The sequence below is a fragment of the Falco peregrinus genome, chromosome 12 (genome assembly GCF_023634155.1).
Source record: "Falco peregrinus isolate bFalPer1 chromosome 12, bFalPer1.pri, whole genome shotgun sequence".
NCBI classification, from domain to species: Eukaryota; Metazoa; Chordata; class Aves; order Falconiformes; family Falconidae; genus Falco; species Falco peregrinus.
The window spans coordinates 24,340,074-24,354,345 of NC_073732.1; the positions used below are offsets into that span (position 1 = coordinate 24,340,074).

Genomic DNA, 14,272 nt, shown 5'->3' on the forward strand with positions numbered 1-14,272 from the left:
AAGTTTTTGTTTAATTTTGTGTGAACAGACCCAAAATATCTGCTATGAGAAAAATCAGGTGTGTTTACTGTGAAGAAAAATTAGCAATCCTTGCTGTGGTAGCGTGCTGCACCAAGGGCTACCGTGTGTCCTTCTCACAGGGTGCTTTGATGGTGGTTATGTTAGACTGCTTCCCTCCTCCTTTTCTTGCTACCCCTTGCAGTTAAAAAAGGAGACACAAGGTGAGGGAAAATTACAAAACAAGTTTATTAAAGTCTAACATAAAACACTTCAGGCTAAAATATGTACAACTCCCTCCCTTCCCAGGGAATTATAAAATTGAGAGTTGAGGTATATACAAATAACAGAGGAAAAATTGTATATACATGAAAGATATTTTAAAAATAATTTAACCAAAAAGATCAGTTATTAGTCCTTATCTGAACTTAATTCTGCAAGGCCTTCCGCTAGACTTTCCAAGATCACAGCCCTGAAATCCTTAACATGGGACTTGTCCATACTTGAAAGCTGGTTTGAAACACATGATTTCAGAAAAGTTGTCATGCTTTGTGCCCACGTACAGGCACAAATTTTGAAGCGAGTGTCATACAAGGAGCTATTCTCACATAAGTATTTCCCAATAGCCAATTCGGAGACTTCTAGGTGCAGATAACCTATTCAGGCAAAACTTGCACCAATGTCAGTGCAAAATTGACTGAACCGGTACTGAAACAGTGTGACAAATCATGTCATTTTCTCTAAGTTACTGTTAATGGAATTATTAAAATTCCCTCTTGCCTTCTGCAGGCAGGTCTCAAGGAGATGTCTGCCTAACAAGATTCCATGCTTTCCCATATTAATCCCTTACAGAAGTTATCAATGCTGTTATAAACCTTGTACCTCCAAAATGAACTCAGAATCCTTAAACCCAGGACTTTGATGTGCAGCCCATTTCCATGCACCTGTTGGCAAAAGGTACAGTACAGACCTGCTTCTTCAGGTCCTACAGCACCCAGCCTGAACACACCTACGAGTATTTTTTGTGTGTGTGTGTGTGTATATATATTTAAAATCTATATTCTAGTAAATGAATACAGTTTATAGAGATCATACCTCAGCAGCTGAGATATCTTCACAAAAGATGAGAATAAACATCAAGACTCTCAAATGGGGACTCAAGAGTGCAGGTCACTAAATTATTGCTCCAAGACAAAACTACAAGCTTGTGTTTTCTATTAAGAAAGGTTAAAATTGTTGTCTTGTAAAAAATAATGATTATCTTCTTGTCTATAAAGAAAACTAAATGACTAATAAAGCAAGTGTTACTAAGTATCTAAACAAATCCTGTATAAATCTAAGCACTGTATTTTTTAAAAAAGTCTGAAATCTAAGAATACAGTAATAAGCTATAATTTTAGAAATATAAAAACAGTCCAAACAAACATTGTTATGGAATGCATTTTCTATGTAGGAATGTAATTTTTAAATTTTTTTTTCTTCCAGAGCTAGTTCTCTCTTGTGATCATTTATCCTGGCTATGTTACGCTTCAGATACTTTTCCTCAGATAACAGCAGCATATCATTAGTTTATCTTTCAAAGCTGTTAAAATACGTAATTTATCAGTTGTCCAGTACTGTTCTTTTTCAGTATTCATGACTGAGCCTATCTCTATCCCAAGACTTTTGCTATATTTTCAGAGAGAGAAAGTAAAAAGGAGCCTTTAGGACAAGCTACACAGAGGTTGCTTTTTTAACACAGTCAAGATCCCAATCTTTGTGGTTCTCCAATCTTAAATGGCAAGACTAAGGTGCTACATCAACAACAGAAGATACAAAAGCAAAACAGGGAGGGAAAGAGGAAATGACAAAGAGGAGGTAAAAAAAATATCAGAAAACTTCATCCATTGTCCTTTGCCAGTACTGCGAAGGACATCAGCTGTTTGTAAATGCTGTAGTATCGATAAGCAAAGAAAGTAAGTCAGGCAGTTACAACAATAATTAGCTCCAGCAGACAGAGTCAGAGATACCTGCATTAAGAATGTTCCCAGTGAACGTAGTTGTACTCCTTCCTGCCTGTGGCAGACTTTATCAGCAAATTTGCCATATATTAAAGCATGAAATATGATCAAGAAGCAGAGTTTTTAAACATGTCACATACCAAGATGATCAACACAAAGAAGCAAAAGGCCTATAACTTTACACGTACAAAGATGTAGGAAGAAGAAAAAAAATACTATCTGTAGTCATGCCCGGGAATCAAGGGACCACTGGCCCCATATTTAAATTAAATCCTCCAAGAAATTTTTCACAAGTCTGTTTAATTAAGGTGCAGATTAATTATTACTCCATGTAGAACAGAATCAGTTAAGAGGTATCTCCTATGCTCTTCTATTTATCAGTGTCTGGACACAAGGCATCAGTGGAAATCGAATGCTAGCACCAAGTAAATAACCAACAAATAATATCCTTAAATGCATTGTTGGTACGGTACTATGACTGTTTGCTTACTATTTGATGATTACTTAATGCTAACATTGTGTTAATGGAAGAAGCTGGCAAAATGGAGTATAAAAGTACTCCTGCTGTCAACTAGTCTTTAACTAATGACCCTACCAAGACACTAAAAATGTTGCTTTTTAAAAATGCACACTGCTAGTAACAAAACATACCTTCACATGGGTCTTGCTAGATACCGGTTTTGTGCAGTTACTGTGGACAAGTGACATGAGAGGTAAAGCAATACTTAAATACTTCAATTAAAACTAATCAGTCACACTTATGAAAACCTTGCCTGGAAGAATATCGATCTGCTCTGTTGTATTCTTCCTTAATGCTCCCTCATGTGGCATTCGCTTATTATTTTCACAGTGAAGGGCAGGATTTATTTCCTCTTTCGTGCCTACAGTCTAGCACAAGAAGAAGCACTACTATAAAAAAGGGATTATGAAGCTATGATTCATGCCTCACAATTAAGTCAATGCATCTTTTCCTCTCATCTACAACATGTGTGTTCCAGCTCTCCTTTTGAGCAAATGTTGCTGTTTGTGCCAAAACCAGGGTGTTTTAGAGACGTGAAAAATAAATCTGGGACAAGATACAACAACGCTGGATTCACTGAAAAGAAAAAGTGACTTGTTGGAAAGAATACCCAGTATTATCTATGCTACTAGAACCCCCTGGCTTACCATGCTACAGAAAAATAATTAATCCTCCTTTACTGGCCTCGTCAGGAAAATACACACAAAACTTGCCCTCTGGTCAGCCTTCAACTGAAGATGGATACTTCTGGCAGACAGCAGTAATTCTTGGCAAGCACCTCACCAGAGCACTGGCCTACCTTCCGTCATGTACCATTATATCACCTTAGAATGCAGAAGTACAAGCTTGTTAGTACATTCAAATTATGATTTTCCCCTTAAACCTCTGGGTTAGTATTCTTCAGCTATCAAATATGGCTTAAAATGTCTGCTCTCAAATGACGTTGTGACGCATCGGATCAGCAGGAACATGGGAGGAGATCTCCAAAATACACTCAACATGTAACAGAGAATTCTTAAGGCAGGTGTTGCTGGAAAGGATTTGTCTCCTGGAAATCAGTGTTAATTGCAAACAGAGATTTGACCGTAGATTAGCACAATTCAACAAAACCCAAAAGACAGCGCTGCACAATGGAATTGCCTTCAAGTGTCTTTACACAGAGGAAAAAGAAAAAAAAAGAGCAAGTCCAATTAAAAAAGTGTGACTGCTTGCTTGCTTATGTTCATCTTACCAAACGTATACAAGTTCACTACCAAATGATGGTGATGGCTCTGTACTGCGCTGTCAGTATAACTGCTGCAAGAAAATAAACTGAGGTTCTGAATATCCAGTCACAGCAGATCTTAGTAATGTTTCTGATGAAGGAGACTGATTACCCGTCACGGGAAGCAGCATCTGATGGTCTTCAGTCCCAATGGGAAGAGGAAGTGCTAAAGACATCTCAGAAGGCTTCACATCTATGGACTCCGGTAAAGGACTTTTCTGACTCTGAATGGATTCTTGTTCATTGAAAGAATTATCAAGTGCATTAGAATCGGGAGGAGTTTCAGATCCTGAGGAGGGGGAAGAAAAAAAAAAACCACAGAAGAAATAAATGTTCAAAAGCCCCTGTGCAAATTCTGCAAATTCCCTTTCAAATGACTGTCAAAACCAGCACTTGGTGTGTCAAGGACTGCTTGGGCAGCTGGGCTATCAGCACTCCAATGTGCCGCAAAGCCAGAACCAGCTGTAAACACAATGTAAGCACTAAGAATCGCATCCTCTGCTGCTTGTAGCATGACAACTAAGCAGCTGATGCACTCCAACTTCACCTCTACTTGGCATGGCACAGAAGATAACAAAACCTCAACATCATAGTGCACAAAGGAGCTTTGGAAAAAATGTCATTATGAAGGTTTCCTTGAGATTTTCCACCCCAGAAAATCTACAAGCCACATCCAAGTATCCTCTTTCAGCTGCAACAGCAATGGACAATACATCATTGATCCATAAACAACTTTGGGAGAAAACATTAACTCCATCCCAGCCAGACCCACTGCAGTTTTTATCCAGCCACCTGAGAAATGATTTCCTATTCTAAACTGAAATCCCAGCTGACAGCCTCCTCACTGCTTTGTTCGAACGCAGTCTGCCACTGCTCTTGCACAGCTCGCTAACCCACATCAGGTATTTAACCCTCCCTCTATTGAAGTGGTCCGAAGCGGCGAAGCACTCCTGTCCCTCCATGAGGGCTGACCTGCCTTGGCAGCAATCCCAGCTCTCACCCTCAGGCTCCGCCAGCCCTCTCCAGTCACTGCTGCCCTCACTTCACCCTTGCTTCTGCAGGAGTCCTGCTGCACCGGGGCCTTCCTAAATGGGGCTTCTCAGGCTCTGGACGTTCAAAGCTGCCTCTGCACATGACTTGTTTTCTCATCCTCCCAATCCAAACATACAGACATCTACTATTCTCTTTCCATATGACAAAGGCAAGGAAATTATGGGTAATGCACTTCAGGCTGGACAGATAATGAGCTGTTCGGAGCCACTGCTGACACAGGCTGGCTAGCTGAACATCTCTGTGCTTCGTACTGAAGGCAAGTAATATCTGTCAAATTTCTTTCTCATCAAAATCTGCTATCTAGAATAGATCTTTGAAACAGAGATTTGAAAAGTCTTTTTAGAGCAATATTTGCAGCTGGGAACATTTTGCCAGCTGTCTGATCTCGTGTGTTTGCTAATCCAGCTCAGACTTGGATTAACATAGACTGCATATATTAAAAAAAAAAAAAAGCTATCTTCCACCATTACATTAAAAATATTTGTGCCTTCAAGATGTAAAGCATTTCTTGTAACCAGTATGCCTTGTTCACCTCAGTTACTGCCCTCGTAAAGACATACTCCTTTAACATGTTCAGCAGGAGTGAAAAATTTCCTACAATTCACACTATGCCTTCACATGGGAAGCTCTCACAAGTTACTAGTACAAGAAAGTACATATTCACGTACAGAAAATTCTTGTCAGCAGCAATCCACTTCTACGTTGCTCAACCTGCGTTTGCTATAGCAATGCAAATACTTGAAAATTTGTCTTCAATCTACTTTAAAACATGTACTTCATGCTTTAAAAGGTTTGGTTACCTCTAAAAGCAGATGCTTTTGGCTCTATAGAGACACTATCCAAAAATCTTTTATTTTCTAATTTTAGGCTTGGGTATGTTATTCAGTACTGAAGACAAAACAGTTGATGTAGTTTCCTAATCTTTCTCTGCACAAGGAGCTCACCTGTGTGAACTTTCGTTTTGTGCTTCTTAAGATTTTTTATATCCGTGTAAGAATTTCCACACATTTCACAGATAAATGGTCTTTCACCTGAAAAAAATTGGTTAGGCAGTTAGAACAATGTTGAAATGAAAAGAAAACACAGTTACGAGATGTAGAAAAACGGATTTCAATGGTTTATTTTAGAATACAACTAGTAACATTGTTATTTTGTCTGTGTGTATTGAGAATGAAATTGTTTCCAGAGTAATACATTAAAACAAAGCAAAAAACCCCAAATGTCAGAAGTAAAGCCATGATCCCACATCAACACCTATGCTGTTACACAGACATTAGTCTGAAAAAGGCAATTAAAAAAAAATTCACAAATATTTTCTTTAAATTATGTTAACACAGACATATATAAATTAAGAAACTTGCTTCTTTCAAATACAGCGCAATATGGTGTATTTTAAAGGCAAAAGGGTAAAAGTAGAATATTATTTATAGTGCAGGAAGCAGCCTGTCTGGAAACTGACCTGTATGGGACCGAAAATGTTTATTGAGCTCTCCAGAGGAAATAAAACTCTTTTCACAAATGCCACAGATATATGGCTTCTCTCCTAAAGGAAACACAAGGAGTATGTTATTTCAATATATAAACCAGAATACACATAAAGAACAAATCAAAATGAAACAGAGGTAACGTCCAATGGGAGAAAGAGCTCCCTAAACTGGAATCAAAGGGAAAAAACACAAGAAAGGAGCTGGATGACAACTCTAGTGGTAACTCCCAACCTACAGACTCCTGGGTCATTACCCAGCCCCTCCGCAGGCAGCCAGTCCTCCCTTGCCAGGCCTGTTCCGGTACCCCAGTGCTCTGGCTCCCCTTACCTGTATGTTTTCGAGAATGGGTGATGAGAGAACTTGAGACGGCAAACGCTTTTCCACAGCTGTCACACACATAAGGCTTCTCGCCTGTGTGGCGACGCACATGGTAGGTGAGTGTGCTGGCCTGAGCAAACCGCTGCCCGCACCGGTCACACACATAGGGCTTCTCGCCACTATGCTTCCTGTGAACGAACAGGGCATCAGTGACCTCCTGGCACGAAGGGAATCAACACCCACGATTAAATAACTCTCTACAATCAGTACTTCATGCCCAAAGTCCCTTGTGGAGATGTTCTGAGAACTAAAAAAGATGTAGCAACTCTGGGAATCAGCACATCCGCGATTTCTGTGGCAGCTGACCTGAACTGCAAGCCCTGCACATGGACCATGCACCATGAGAGCTCCACACGTTTCGCCTTATAGCGTACTGACAGAGAAAATGACGAATCCTAACAAGGGAGTATAATTCCCACTCCTGCCAAAAATGCGAAAAGCCCCATGCGGATAGTAGTGAATGGTGAGAACTGTTCTGTTTCACCTCCCACCAAGGACTTCTCTCCTCTTTGCTGCTACAAGCAGTTTAAAACAAAATCTATGTCTCGATGCCATAAGGATACCAGCGTGTAGGCTGTAACATTCATAAATCACAAATCCCTTCCCTAATGAGGAAGTACAGAGATGTAATTATTCTGTTACGCACTGTGCAAGAAGACCCACAAGAAAAGGAGCAGAAATGGCCAAATTACGTGAACGTGTACCTCTTGCTCACACTGGAGTAAATTATTCTGTTTAAATAAACACATGGATAAGCATTGGCAGGATCTCACTTTTGCCTACCTGGCATGAATCTTCAAATTGCTTGAAGTTGCAAACTGCAGGTTGCAGACATCACATTTGTATGGTTTCTCTTCTCCGTGGTGCATCCGACTGTGGAACACTAACTGGCACTTCTGAGCAAAGCCTTTGTCACAGAGTTCACACTTGTATGGCTTCTCCCCTAGTGAAAAATAAAACCTTTGTGCTCTCTGCACTCACGTAAGAAAGCTTGCCAGTCCACTACCCGACCAAAGCTCAGGTGTCCGTTCTAATACTTCTTACAAATAACATCCTGGAACATCCCATCACCAGTCCACTGAAGTGGAATGTGCCAGGAGTACAGCAGACTATTTTTTAACACAATATCTTTTGGGAAAAGAAGGTAACAATGTTTTTAATAGTCCTGTTTTCTCCACAATAAGAATGCTACTACTACATTTTCAGACTTTTTCCTGGTTATGTCTATACACGATTCGGAATATTCAAAACGAACACCCAGTAAATCATCTGCTGCCTCTTGCCCATCAAACAGCAACCTACAGTCTAGTGCTCACTAATTGCTCATTAGCATCTGCTGTACGATGCTACAGGTGCTTCTCCAACCATTCAAGCTCTTTTAGTGGCCAACAGTCTCATGTAAGGGATCACACAACTCTACAGTCTTAGATGACAGTACAGAAGAGCCTATCTCTGCATTTCTATGGCAGTGCACAACCAAACCCAGAACTCAACAATTCTTAAGTACACCATGTACAGAAAAACTTCCAAAATAACAGTATTAGACATCTAACCTGCCATCTAGCAACCAACACCATGAAATTCCCTACCTACCTGTGCAACAATTCCTAGTACAATACCCTCAAAAGCAGAAAGCACAGCTGACGTTCCTACTAGCAAACTGTCCCTGAATGCTGCTCACAAACTCCATCTCATGTATGAATCTTAGTCACTGGCTGACAATATTTGCAATTCTCTCCCTTGGCTACAGAAAGAGCAAGGTGTCCTCCTGCAGCTGTACCTCAACACCTCCTACTTCACCTCTTTACATCTTCACAGCTTCCTGGAAAAAGCTCCACTGCTGGCCTCTGCTCAAGACTTTCCAAAGGAGAAAACAAGCAAAAGGAAACAGTTTTTTGTCTGATTCACCATTACTTCAGAATTCTGAATGTCAGCCACAAAAGGAAGAAAACTACATAAACCAGGTCCCTCTGCTGCTCACTGGGCTAAGTACAGCAGCGACAACAGCAGAACAGCTATGTCAGATCAGCCTGAAAAACAAACTAACCTGTCACTGTCTTCCATCTCTAAGGAAGAACATATGAAGAGACAAGCACAGTACTTCTCTCATACATTTTCCCGGGCTCCAGCAATTTGCTGTTTGTTACCCTTTTAAGTCAGACGCATTGTCTGAACGTTAAAGTGTTCCTACTTGATTTCTCTTTTAATGCTTTGTTCAGTAGCTCCTGATATAACACTAACTTCTGGTAACGTTACTGAATGCAGAGATCGTAACAGCATCACACATTTCAGCTGCACTTTTTACTCAATAAAATCCCAAATGCTCTAGAAATCCAGCTACCCCCTTGCCTTTTTTAAAGACCCTATGAGAAAGTTACCTGCTTGCCACAAGATTGCGTTTTTTCTCCACTTTTGTTACCAAACATATATTATGATTTGAAGTTTAAAAAAACGCAACAGAAATTCTGGTATCAAGTATAGGGAGTTTTTTTACCCTCTACAGGCAATAGATTTTGGCACTCCAGCACAGAGTAAAGGGTAGCCGGCTCTTCTGAGTCTTTCCAGAATGCATCCAGAGGATGCTCAGCCTAATAAAGTCCTCTCTAGCTATTTAAAGCAGAAACTGTGATTTTGTACTGAAAAACACCGAAAATTTTGATGCTATGAGTATATAGGTACTAACCCCACATGCATACCAGCAGCAGACAAAATTTCTAGAGGAGGAAGTCAGAATGCAAAGATCTTTTTAGTCCCGTATTCACAGGCTGTGATTCCAGGTCTCCACAGCCCAGCAGAAAAGGCCGATGGCTTACCTGTGTGAGTTCTTACATGGGTTTTCAACTGATTGCACTGGGTGAATGCCTTCCCGCAAAGCTGACACACGTACGGTTTCACTCCTTTGTGTATCCTCATGTGTCGTCGGAGGCTGCTAGCCTCTGAGAAGACTTTTCCACAGGTGTTGCACACTGGCTTAGCTTTGGAGTACTTCTGGTCAAGCTCTTCTCCTGAACTCTCCAGCTGGTAAGCGATCTTTTCACTGGCTATGTTAGACATACAGTGCTCCTTCAGGGCACAGCTTTGCTGAGGCTTTCCCCGTTTCTGTTTTGCTGCAATACTCTGAACCAGGATATCCTGCGCTGCCAGTGTTTCGCTTTCCACCACAGATGCCAGCTGTAGTTCAGAGTTATCGCTGCCTTGGGCAGCCTGTTCCGTTATCTGGGTGGCCAGCTTATTTGCATCCAAAAACATTTCAATGGACGTGTTCTCAGCCACATCGTTCTGATATTGTATGGATTTATTCTGTATGGTTTTGGGGGAGCTGAAATTCTTCTTTCGCTTTTTGGTTTGAGGAGATTTCTTTTCTAAAGCTGCTTTCTTTGCCTGTGGTTGAACCAATTCTGCAGAAGTAGCATCTGCTTTCTCCCGATTACTGTAATCTCGGAGAGTCAGAAGGCAAGTTTGCTGATTCATTTCAACGTTTCCAGTGATACTAGATGTCTCTGTAGAAGAGGGATTAGCAATAAAAGCAAAGTCCTCCATCTTGATTTTGCATTTAGTGACCACTTCTTCTACTTTGAGATAGTCGGCAGCCTGGTGAATTTCTTTAACATTCCAGCTGCAAGAAAACAAGACTTGGGTGACAATATTCTGAACAAAGCAAACATTTGTTCTGTACCAACTGTACAAAATACAGACAGCAAAGCGACAGAAAGGTTACACTGCCAGAAAACGTAACCTGGAGAACACATACAGCAAGACCTCATCTCTCAGTGCTGCAGTGCCGCAAGACAGCAGTATGACAATTACTCCCGAACTGATGGCCCATGTCTAGTGGGGTCTGCAGATCCACAGAACTGCGTGCCTTTTGTAGGATTTTAAGTTAAAAGTCCAGTTGTAAGGTGGTGAGGCTAGACAGGGGCTTGTTGGTCCAAAAAGCTCAGAAATCACAGCACAAAGGGGTAAAACACTGGGGAACAAAATGCAAAAATTACCATTCTATAATCCTTCTGGCAAAAGTCTTAAGTAATTCGTAAGCAGTGCATTCACCTCAGCACTTCTGTGAGGCAAGTATTAATCTTGTTTTATAAAACGATTTGCAAACAGTCTTAATTCTGCATCAGCTGCACACACACAACATTAACACCAAGGAAGTCCTCATTTAAACTACTACGCTCTGCTTTTCAGTTGCTGCAACACAGGCCTTGATGGTTTAGAAAAAAATTGATCTGGAGAAGGTGGCAACACGCACCATCAATGCATTTATGGATTTATGGCACTCTAAAGAGAGATTAATGGTAAACGACATCATTCTAACAATCCATTACACAGTAAATGTAATTAGCAATACGTAAGTAGCCACAACTGCTCTCCGTACAGAAATACAACTGTTTCAGCATCTCATATTACACTAGAACAGAGTTCAAAGTACATCCTCCTGGTGTCACTTATGTACCCACCACCACAGAGAACAACGGAATTTGCAGACAGTTGCAGCAGTCACCTAAATGGATACAGTATGAAGTGACGGGTGCACATGGGCAGACCTGCAGGCATCATCTTTAGTCAAATAGTTCTGCCTGGGTGAGAATGGTACTTTCACCGTCCTCTTCCTTCAAAGACCTCAACTGCTCAGAATGAATCCAGAAACTCTCCTGCTGTGGTCCCAGACAGACATCAAGAATGCTGCACACTTCTGCTCATATGTAATTTGCAAAGCATCAATCACTAACTGCACCACACAGCTGTGTACATGGCTCTAGTGCTGTCAGCGCTTGTAGCTAACGTAAAAAATAAAGAACCCACCCTGCATCTGTGTACTTAAATTATCGAGAATAAGTTTTCAGACTTCAGTAGAAACAAAGGGTTTTCAAACCTGCATTTGACACCAGACATTGAGAAAGGAGTAAAAATCCTGGGCTACGTACTTCTAAATACTCACACTTCCCTCATGAGGGATAAGCTTTTTCTTTTGCTGAGAGAAAAAGTGTTGCAAACAATCCTCACTGCATGTGAAGCAACACAACAGGCAGCAAATCAATGCAATAAGGAGAGGACGGACATACCACTTTTTCTGTAACTCCTTTTGGCAGTGTAATATAGGATTTTAAGTAACAGATCATGCAAATTCTAACAGATGTAATTTTTTAAAAATCGTGCCTATCTTCATCCATTCCTCAAATTTTAGTCTCTACTGCATACACAGTTTCTGGAGGGTTTCTCTGCAAAAGTGGACTCCTATAATCTAACTTCGGAAAGAGTATGCTTATCACTTATCCTTCCCTCTCCTGCTAATCACCCAAGATGTTTAACCCCTTCCAATGCAAACAGAAAGACTGTGAGACCAGAACTATCAGTCAGTGAAATCTGAGACAACATACCTTTGTTTTGGCACTACATGTCACGTGGTATTTTAAAACATACAAACAGATGCTCTTCAACTTGTTAATATGTATTCATATCCACTACTCTTTGTTCCTCCAGAACTTATTACACAACAAAAAATCCACTACTGCTGTAACACAAAGTTGATTTCCCTATTCTCTTTCCCCCTTTAATAGTGTATGTTACCTGTCAAGGTTTAAGTTTCCCGTATAAATAAATTCCAGGAGTTTTTGGAATCCATCAGCTTTCACTTGAGTCTGATCTAATACAACGTTATTGTCAGATGCATCTCTGTAAAATGCACCGAAGTACTCGCTGAAAGAGGCAAGCACATTTCTGTGTGCTTTGAACTGGAATTCACCGATAACAACAGTGCAGTCACAAAGGAAGCCAGCTTCTCGCTGCTTGTTCAGTCTCTCCAAAAGGTGCTCACAGTGATGGGAATACTGCATTTTGACAACGAGCTGCAGCCTCTTTATTCTGACCTGGGAAAGAAAAGGGAAAAAAGAAAAAGGATTTACATGTGGGATTTAACTTTGTTTCCCCCTTCACAGAGTAAGTTGATGATTAGGAAAGAGCCAGCGTTCGAATCCACTCGTGATCCCTGCAGGACAGCTGGTGTAGCAGCGCTCCCGCACGAGGGGCAGGGAGACGGGTGGATCTTTCTTAACCTGGGGAGCTGCTCATTTCAGAGGCGGATCGCGGGGAGCGGGAAGGGGCGGGCGCCCCCCGGCTCAGCGGATCAGCCTGCCCGAGCGCACGGCCGGCCATGCCCAAACCGGCTCCGCGGGGCACCCCGCAGCCGCCCGCTCCCCGCGCCGGGACCCCACCGCGCTCGGGCGGCGGCGCGGCCGCTCCCCGGGGCCCAGACCCGCTCCCTGCCGCAGGGGCCGGGGACGGACGGAGCCCGGGCGCGGGGGGGCTCCAAGCGGCCGCCGGGACCCGGGCCGCCACGGCAGCAGACCGGGGTGCCGGCAGCCACGGCCCCCCGGCCCGGCCGCGCCGCTGGACGGGACGGAGCCCGCAGCGCCCCCCCGCGCCGCGGCCCTCACCCGGGCCCGGCCCAGCCCCCCCCCGCGTCCCCCGCGGCCGGGCCCGGCTGCCCGGCCGCCGCCCGTACCCCCGCCGCTGCCCGGCCGCCCCGAGGAGCCGCGGCGGGGCCGCCCCCGGGCCGGCAGGAGGGCGGCGGCGGCGCCCCACGCACCTGCGGAGGGGAAGGGAAGCGGCGCCTCCGCCTCAGGCCGCCATGTTCTGATGACGCCGCGCGCGCCGCTTCCGGGCTGCCAGTTCCGGTGCCCCCGCGCTGCGGGCGGGCGGCGGCCCTGGGGCTGCGCGGGCACCGGCGGCCGGCCGGGAGGCGGGGACGCGGCCGCGGCCCGGCCCGCTGCGGGCAACGCGCGTGGCTGGGCCGCGAACGGCTTCCCCCGGAGCGGGGGGGCGCGGACTGCGGGCCCCGCGGTGCGGTGCGGCGGAGCGCGGCCCGCAGTCGGGCTGGCGGGGCGCCTTGCAGCCGGGGGCTGCGGTCGTGCCCGGCGGGGCGGAGCCGCGTTACTCGGGGGCCGCAACGGCAGGGAGCGATGTCCGGCAGCTCCCGGGGGGCGGGTCTCCGCCCTGCCCCCTGGGCTGGTAAATAAAACGGGTCTAACGTCCTTGTCAGCGGTAGCGCCGCAGTGCTGAGGAGCCCCGCCGGGACGGTTGTTCCAGTGAAGAACGACTCCGGTAAAGGTGTTTATAGAAGTGCGGAGGTGCGGCACCGCAGTAGGGTCAGTCCCGGTCAGTTTCAGAAACGCAACGTTGGAAGTGAGGAAAAAAAAAAAAAGAAATGCGAAGCGCCGCCCTGGCGTGTTTCCGCCCGGTTTCGAACCGGGGACCTTTCGCGTGTTAGGCGAACGTGATAACCACTACACTACGGAAACACCGCTGAACACAGCTTCTCCCCAGCACCCTACAATGGTGTCTGCTCGCCACCCCCCCGAGAGTGACTACCCCGCCTGGGACCTGCCTCATGCTGCTGCCCGGGCCCACCCGAGGAGCTGCATCCCCACGGAGCCACAGCCCATCCGTGCTGGCAGCTCCCCAGGCATCGCCCCGGGGTGCGGCACCCTGCCTCCGCCAAGGGCCTCCCCTCAGCCAGCCCCAAGCTGCGGGGTGCTCCGGGGCTGTCACCTCCTGCCACCTGTACACACCAGGA

At 44.6% G+C, this 14,272-nt stretch overlaps 1 protein-coding gene and 1 non-coding gene across 3 annotated transcripts; both read right to left on the reverse strand.

Moving 5' to 3' along the window:
* Positions 1-222: 222 nt before the first annotated feature.
* On the reverse strand, positions 223-13,819 carry MYNN (myoneurin). 2 transcript variants are annotated; one of them, XM_055817520.1, is made up of 8 exons: positions 13,286-13,819; positions 12,268-12,566; positions 9,513-10,315; positions 7,483-7,642; positions 6,649-6,827; positions 6,294-6,377; positions 5,779-5,865; positions 223-4,070 (listed from the first exon to the last, which is right to left on the reverse strand). In XM_055817520.1, exons 2-8 carry the CDS (start codon positions 12,531-12,533, stop codon positions 3,802-3,804), a joined length of 1,848 nt encoding a protein of 615 aa, XP_055673495.1. In that variant the 5' UTR covers positions 12,534-12,566; positions 13,286-13,819; the 3' UTR covers positions 223-3,801. The 2 variants fall into 2 exon arrangements, with proteins under 2 accessions (XP_055673495.1, XP_005241448.2); XM_005241391.4 differs by lacking the exon at positions 13,286-13,819 and having other exon boundaries at positions 12,268-12,733.
* Positions 13,820-13,924: 105 nt separating this feature from the next.
* TRNAV-AAC (transfer RNA valine (anticodon AAC)) lies at positions 13,925-13,997 on the reverse strand. The gene has a single exon. It is a non-coding gene; the product is annotated as a tRNA-Val (tRNA).
* Positions 13,998-14,272: the final 275 nt, after the last annotated feature.

Coding starts and splice junctions, on each gene's coding strand:
- MYNN (XM_055817520.1), bottom strand. CDS start 12,533: ATGCAGTATTCCCATCACTGTGAGCACCTTTTGGAGAGACTGAACAAG. Junction 10,316..12,267: donor GGAAACTTAAACCTTGACAG/GTAACATACACT, acceptor GTTTTCTTGCAG/CTGGAATGTTAAAGAAATTC. Junction 5,866..6,293: donor ACATTTTCGGTCCCATACAG/GTCAGTTTCCAG, acceptor AATTTTTTTCAG/GTGAAAGACCATTTATCTGT.